At 34.3% G+C, this 7,413-nt stretch overlaps 1 protein-coding gene across 1 annotated transcript; it reads left to right on the forward strand.

Annotated features, from left to right (window-relative positions):
• The first annotated feature begins 3,682 nt into the window (after positions 1-3,682).
• On the forward strand, positions 3,683-6,249 carry LOC104239951 (probable esterase KAI2). Its single transcript, XM_009794710.2, has 2 exons — positions 3,683-4,138; positions 5,688-6,249. Exons 1-2 carry the CDS (start codon positions 3,753-3,755, stop codon positions 6,115-6,117), a joined length of 816 nt encoding a protein of 271 aa, XP_009793012.1. The 5' UTR covers positions 3,683-3,752; the 3' UTR covers positions 6,118-6,249.
• Positions 6,250-7,413: the final 1,164 nt, after the last annotated feature.

Raw genomic sequence — 7,413 nt, forward strand, 5'->3', positions numbered from 1 at the left:
AATAGAACCTCTCTTCTATTTAATTCCAATTCCAAGCCCTAGCTAGAGCTTGAATGGTGGCCGGCGAGATTGACAACTCCTTGCCCTCTCCTCTCCTCGCCTCTACTAATCCAATGCATGCTGAGCTCATCGCTTTCATCACCCTAACCTTTTATCTACTGTAAAGCTCTCAATATTTAATTTTTGTAATATTAAGCTTGACTCGGTATTAAATTTAACTAAGAAAGAAGGATTTTGAAACTGACCACCTCTTAATGTTTTTTTACTATAAAAGCATGTCATTTAGAGTAAAATAAAAAGTTTAAACTTAAAAATATTTTTAAAAATAAAAATATCATTCTTTTTTAAAATATATTAATAAAAATAATGTCGCATAAAACGGAATAGGGGGAGTACTACAAGAGTATCACTACTTTATTGTTTTATGTGCTCATATTTGACTAAAGAGTGATTTAATGAAGAAACAAAGTTTGTTTACACAAAAGCTAAATATGTATGCAAATATTAAAAAAACATGTTAACTACGTATCTTTTCATATTCTCTCTTCTAATAAAAATATGAACCGGGAATCACAACAATTATATCAGTGAGAGTCAAATTTCTCACTTTTGCGACTCAAATTTCTCAATGTTGATCGCAAATGCAGACATAAAATTTTTAAATTTTTCTGAAATAAAATTTATATATCTAAATACTACATAAAAATACTATAAAGAGCCCGTTTGGATGAACTTATTTTAAGTGACTTTTCAGCACAAGTCTTAAGTTAGGAATTCTAGTTTTTGACTTTTGGTTTGTTTTAGTCATTTTAGCTTAAAAACTATAAGGCCCCGTAAAAATTTCACCTAGAACCTGAGGTCTCGCGGTGACGAGGTAGGTTATTGTGTTAAGGATTGTAGAATATGGTATTTGTGCGGTCTGCTATGCGACCACAGAATCACTCTGCGGGTCGCAGATCGGCCGCAGAGTGAAGCAGAAATTTTAGCTAAATTTTAGGACCATTATGTGGTCCATTGTGCGGTCGCAGAACCGTTATGCGGGTCGCAGAACCATTATGCGGGCCGCAGAACCCATCGCAGACCCAGCATGAGGACTTTTGGAGGGGAGTTCTGCGGCGCATTATATGATCGCAGAACTGGTTTGCAGACCGCAGACCCAACCCGAATAGCCCGGTTTTTGGGACCCTTTTTTGCGGTCCTTTTTGCGGGCTCGCATACCCGTTTTGCGGTTCGATCTGCGACCGCAGACCTTGTATTGGCAAGATTAAGTTTTGTAAATTTTACCCGATCCCATTTTCATGAAAAGTCTTTGGGAGTCATTTTCGAGGGTTCATCTGATAATTTTTAGAGAGAGGTGAGAGCTATTCTAGAGAGAGAAAGGGGAGGATTCAACGATTTCACTACTCAACATGAGTCAAGCCTTGGAATTTCATCAAGAGGAACTTGTTAGGGCTTCTAAAAGGTAAGAATTTTTTTCACCAATTCTTCAATTTCGGATTTTGGGTAATAGGGAGTGTGATTCTTGTATGGGAGAGTATCATTATACATGTATGTACCAACGAGGTGTATGAGAAGGTTGTTGACCTCAAATTGGTAAAGATTGGGTTGTGAGATGAAGGAATCCACCATAGAAGAACCTTGAGATCATGATGCACACTTAGTGTTTGATAAAATTCTTAAATGAGGTGAACCCACGAATATCTTTCAAATTATGTTTAAATTTTGTTATGTTTCTAAATAGATTAAGGTTGCTAGAGTTTTCGGAACATTGTAGTAATTTAAGAAAGCTCAAAGCAAAGTATATTGGCTAAACTCTTCTCTTAGAATTGAATCCCACAGTACCCTTGTAAGTCCCATGTGACAAAAGATATATGTTCAATACGTATTCCAAATATTCTTGTTATGTTGTGTTACTATTTGAGAATGTGTTCTAAGTTTGGATTGCATATCTAAATGTTATAACTTCAAATCCTGTTTCAAATGAAGGCTATTATGCCAAATTATGTAGATTGTGATTGGGAGTACACCTCCACTCGCATACATTGGCGTGAGGCGGCATGTGTAGAGTGGTGGTATTGTGGTTACATCTCCACTCACATACATTGGGATGAGGCGACAGGGCCGCTTGAGTAGAGTTTGTGGTATTATGATTGCACCTCCACCCGCCTACATTGGACTGAGGCGGCGGTAATGCTTTGTGTGAAGGTGGTTACAGAGGATCTCGACTTAAAATTTATAAATGTTATTAAAAGCTCTTGAAAAAATTGCTTTAGCTTTAAGAGCTATCTATGCAATTCTATTGTTACCATGATTCATCATAATCATTTTGTATTTCCAAGTCCTTGATCAGGTGTTTGGTTTTCATACTAGTACTATTCGACATGTACTAACGTCCATTTTTTTGGGGGCGCTGCATCTTTAATGGATGTCGGTGATTCCACAGCGGAAGACAATGATCAGTGATAGCGGTCTCATTCTTCCCAGCTGACTTGGTGAGCCCCACTTCATTCCGGGGGCGTGCATCTTTTGTTCTGTGTGTAATATTATGTTTTGAGGAATAGTCAGAGCCTTGTTGCCTGCACTATTATTGTACTCTTTTGTATCTATTAGAGGCTTCGTAGACATAGTGTAAGTTGTGTATTGGTGTGGGAAAATTAAACTAAAGATGTTGTAATTGTATTACCTGCTTCCACTGTTAAACTATGATTGTGAAATATATTGTTTTGGAGATTTATAAATGATGCAACTAATGGTACTGAACTGGGGTGGCTCACATGACTATCTCATTGTCTAATTAATAAAATGTATTCATTCTTTATTTACGGGTAAGTTGGGTAGAAGGAAATCTAGTAAGCTTGCTCGGCCGGATTATCTCGATTGAGCACCGGTCGAGCTCCCTGAGGTCGGGGCGTGACAAAAATAAGTGTTTAAAAGTATTTTTTTTTACTTTATCCAAATGCTATAAAACGGGTTAAAAGCTATTTTGGTTTAAAAACTCTTAAAATAAGCCAATTCAAACGGGTTCTAAGTTACAATAATTAATAATTTAAAATATTTATAAGGCAAATGAAAAAAATCATGGTACAAGAAACACTTATTTGACTCACAAAAACTCAAAATGCATCAAACAAATATGGAGAGAGTAGTACTCTATATAACTCTGTTTTGATTGGCTAGAATTTAGTACTATCATTTTTTCTCTTCTTTGGTAACAAGATACCCAAAACATGCTGATTAACCTTGCCACCATTCATCTTAATTAATTCAGCCATTTTTTCTCCCCTTATTTTAGATTTTTAAAAAGATTATATGATATTCTTTGTCCACCAAAGGCCAAAAAGCTGATGTGGTAATTAACTAAACAAATCAGTTCAGACCAAGGTCGCACTTGCCACTTGCGTATATATATATATATATTTCCACGTAATAAACATTCAGCCTATATGTTTCTTTTTAACCTACCATTATATACAGAATGTCCTTTTGTACATCATAATTTACAACTAATCGCTTATAATCGTATCGTTGTCCATATCAAAAAGCCGGCAAAAGATAACTCTATATTAAATATAAAGATGGTTTTCTCTTGATATTGACATTAACAGTTAAAATAATATCGTCTTTTTGGCCAATAAACCTCCTTCATTTTTCCTATATAACTGTAGCCACAGACTACACAAAATAAAGCCAATAACTACTCAACCATACTTGTTCTGTTTTCTTCTTCCTACTAGAAGCAAATAAATTAAAAGATGGTGATATTGCATAAGGGTGTTTTGTCCACAAACATGAAAGCAAGAATAATAGGTTCAGGAAAAGAAACCATAATTCTGGCACATGGGTATGGAGGAGACCAGTCTGTTTGGGATAAAATATTGCCCAAACTCATGTCTAATTACCAGATTCTCCTCTTTGACTGGAGCTTTTCTGGTGCTGTTAAAGATCAAAGTCTTTTTGACTCTCAGAAATACTCCTCCTATGAAGCTTTTGCTGATGACTTAATAGCTCTCCTTGATGAAATGAAGTTGGATTCTTCTATTTTTGTGGGTCACTCCATGTCTGGCATCATTGGTTGCATTGCTTCTATCAAAAGACCGAATCTCTTCACCAGGCTCATCCTTGTTGCATCTTCTCCCAGGTTATTTTCTAGTTTAATTTACTTAATTATATTTTTATCTATACCTCACTCTTTTTATTTATTTTCTTACTTTTAGGTGGGGTAATAGTCACCCCTTATGCTTTTGTACCATATTGAGTTGTGTGATTATCTTATTTAAAAGTTTAAACTGCAAAAAAGAGTATGCTTTTATTTACTTAATTATTTTATCGTCTTAAACAATTTTGACTACCCTCGATTAAGTTATCAGAAGTCAAACAAAAATTAATTTAGATGCTCATTGTATGGACATGCCTGTATATGCTTATGTTTCTTTCTCTGTATATTTCTGCATATATTGGGTTCTGATGTTTCCTAGTAAAGGAAATAAGAGTTGTATGAGTCACCATTAAGAGATAGTATTTCTTTTTTCCTTACTTGGAATGCAATTTTCACCACTTTATCTTGCACCTTTCGGTAAAGGTTTTTTAAGGGCCGTTTGACCATAAATAAAAAAAAACACTTTTTTTCGAAATTATGTTTGGATAAAATTTTCCGTTTTCACTTGAATTTTCGGAATTTTCAAACATTTTAAAAACTTAAAAAAATTATTTTTCAAAATTTTCACTTAATATCACTCACAAAAATTTAAAAAACAACCAAAAAATGTATTTATGTAACATAATTCTAATTTTTAAATATCATTTTCACTTGATTTTTTTTTTACTTTTTTTGAAATTTTACAATTTTTATGTCCAAACGCCACTAAGTTTATTCTAATTATTACTATGCGTACTAGCTAATCAATGATATTAGTCCTACACAAAACCATCTCCCAGGGTAGTGATCAAACTTTGATAACTTCCTTAAATAGTTAATTTCTTGTAAAGGTAAAAGGAAGTATTATTAATAGTGGTAACAACTAACGAGTAGAATGATCACCACGGCAAACCTTCCTTTTTCTTGTTTTAGTTAAGAGAACATCATCATTACATCCATATTCTATGTTTAAACTTGATGGATTCAATATGGTCGTTTGGTACACGGACTATATTATTCCGAAATTATAATTCCAAGATTATAATTCCAAAACTAATTTATACCTCATGAGAGATGAGATAAAATAATCCCACATTTGATGGGATAAGGTAGAATAAGATAGGATATCCTAGATCAAGTATGAGATTAAATAAATTTATACTGCCAACCAAATACAGTATAAATTTAATATCTTATCTCACCTTATCTCTCGTACCAAACGACCCCTTATCGTTCTTAGCACTGGAAATCAATAAACTTTTGAAATAATAAGTTCAGAATTTCATATTTATTAAACAATTTAGTAATTTTTCACATGCGTATAACTTTTGTATCAATTGAATCCACTGACCAAAGACTGCATCATCAGAGTTATACCGTATGGAAAAAGTTAATCTTTTCTTGCAAATATTAACTATCATCTTCTGTAAATTAATAGGTCGAAACTGTCGAAAGATACGGTTTATCCTTTTATACACCAGTGTTTGGCCCTTGTGTGTCTTCAAAATAATCTCCCCTAACAACTCATTTTTTCTTTTCCCTGGCCGTATAGGTTCATTAACTTGGAAGATTATGTAGGAGGTTTTGAAATAGCAGATATAGAGCAGATGTTTCAAAACATTGAGGAGAACTACGGCGTTTGGAGTTCAAGCTTTGCTCGTATAGCTGTGGATCCAAGTGATCCTCCCTCTGTTGAGAAATTCGAGAAATCTTTGAAAAGAATGGGAGTTGAAGTTGCATTGCCTTTAGCAAAAACAGTTTTTCTCAGTGATTATCGAGCCATTCTTGAAAAGGTTGTCACCCCGTGTACCATAATTCAGTGCAAGATTGATTTTGCTGTTCCAAATTCAGTTGCTACGTTCATGCACACCAACATCAAGGGAGAATCAACGGTGGAGATCATCAACACTCGAGGCCATTTCCCTCAGCTCACTGCTCATGAAGAATTTCTTAACGTAATTCATAGAGTCTTAAGTTCTTAGATAATTTCTTGCATGCTTGTTTTTTCTTTTTTGTTTGTTTTGTTGGCAGTAAAAGTAAAAGATGAAGTAATGTTAAAAAATGATCATTTGTGAGATAAAGTAGTACTAGTAATTATTATCTTGTTTTCATGACCTTTATTGCATATAGAAGGTGATATATGCTCTTGTCTGTCTTAGAAAGATTTGTGTGGTTGTCACAGTTTGGGACAAAAATACCGTCTCCTCTGCCAAGAGTTTTTGATAGCACAGTTTGTCACTTGGTTATGACTAAGAATTTCTCGTAAGGATAATTAGAACTGTTCTATCCATATGTGTTTCTAAGGGTCACGACCCAAAATCACAATCGGAGTCGTGACAGCGCCTAACATCGATAGTTAGCCAAGATAACACGCAACAGTAAAATACAAAAGAAACTACAATATTAATTGACTAACAACAGGATAATAACATAGCATAAAAAAGATAAATATAATAAGTCTAAAACCAACATCTAACGCAAACCATACCAAGATGTGGAGTCACAAGTACATGAGTTTCTAGAGTTTACTACATGCACTGTTCTCAGAAAAATACAACATTGTCCGGAAAATTGGAAACAATACAACAAAAATAAGAAGATGACTCAAGGTTTGCGAATGAAATGCAACTCTACCTCGAATCACCTGCACAGTATCTGTTAAGCACCCCTCGTGACTCCACTGGTACCAATATCCGGATTTGCACAAGACGTGCAGAATTGTAATATGAGTACAACCAACATAATATCCTCAGTAAGTGTCAAGTCTAACCCTGACGAGATAGTAACGAGGCTAAGACAAGACACCTACAATAAACCTGTACAATTATATATCAAGAAATGACGAAATAACAAATAAAAAGTCAAATATAACAACAGAATAATGGCAAGTGAAAGGGATAACAAATACAAAAATAAAGGGGCATAAAACGAAAACATAGAATAAAGTGTCACTGAGTAAGCCTCTTTCAAAAGGGAATAACAAAACCACAAAGTCAAGTCCACGTTCCAAATATCAAAGTAAAGAGTAATGAAATCAATAAACTTGCATGGAATCAACCTTCGTGCTTTTACTCTCATCCTCACATTATAATGTAAAAATCACTATTAGAAATCCGGAAAAAAGCGACAAAAAATTAGACTCCAAACTTGTCTGTCAAGAAAAGCGACCAACGTTGGTCGCTAAATTGGAGAAAATAATTAAATAATTATTCTAAATACATTAGCGACCAAGGTTGATCGCTTTTAACATGACTGAGTTCAAGTAATAAGTCAAAATA

This window comes from Nicotiana sylvestris, chromosome 5 (assembly GCF_000393655.2).
Source record: "Nicotiana sylvestris chromosome 5, ASM39365v2, whole genome shotgun sequence".
NCBI classification, from domain to species: domain Eukaryota; kingdom Viridiplantae; phylum Streptophyta; class Magnoliopsida; order Solanales; family Solanaceae; genus Nicotiana; species Nicotiana sylvestris.

Excerpts from the sequence above, each read along its gene's own strand:
- LOC104239951 (XM_009794710.2), top strand. The coding sequence starts at position 3,753 with ATGGTGATATTGCATAAGGGTGTTTTGTCCACAAACATGAAAGCAAGA. Across the intron at positions 4,139-5,687 it reads CTTGTTGCATCTTCTCCCAG|GTTCATTAACTTGGAAGATT; the intron begins GTTATTTTCTAG and ends CTGGCCGTATAG.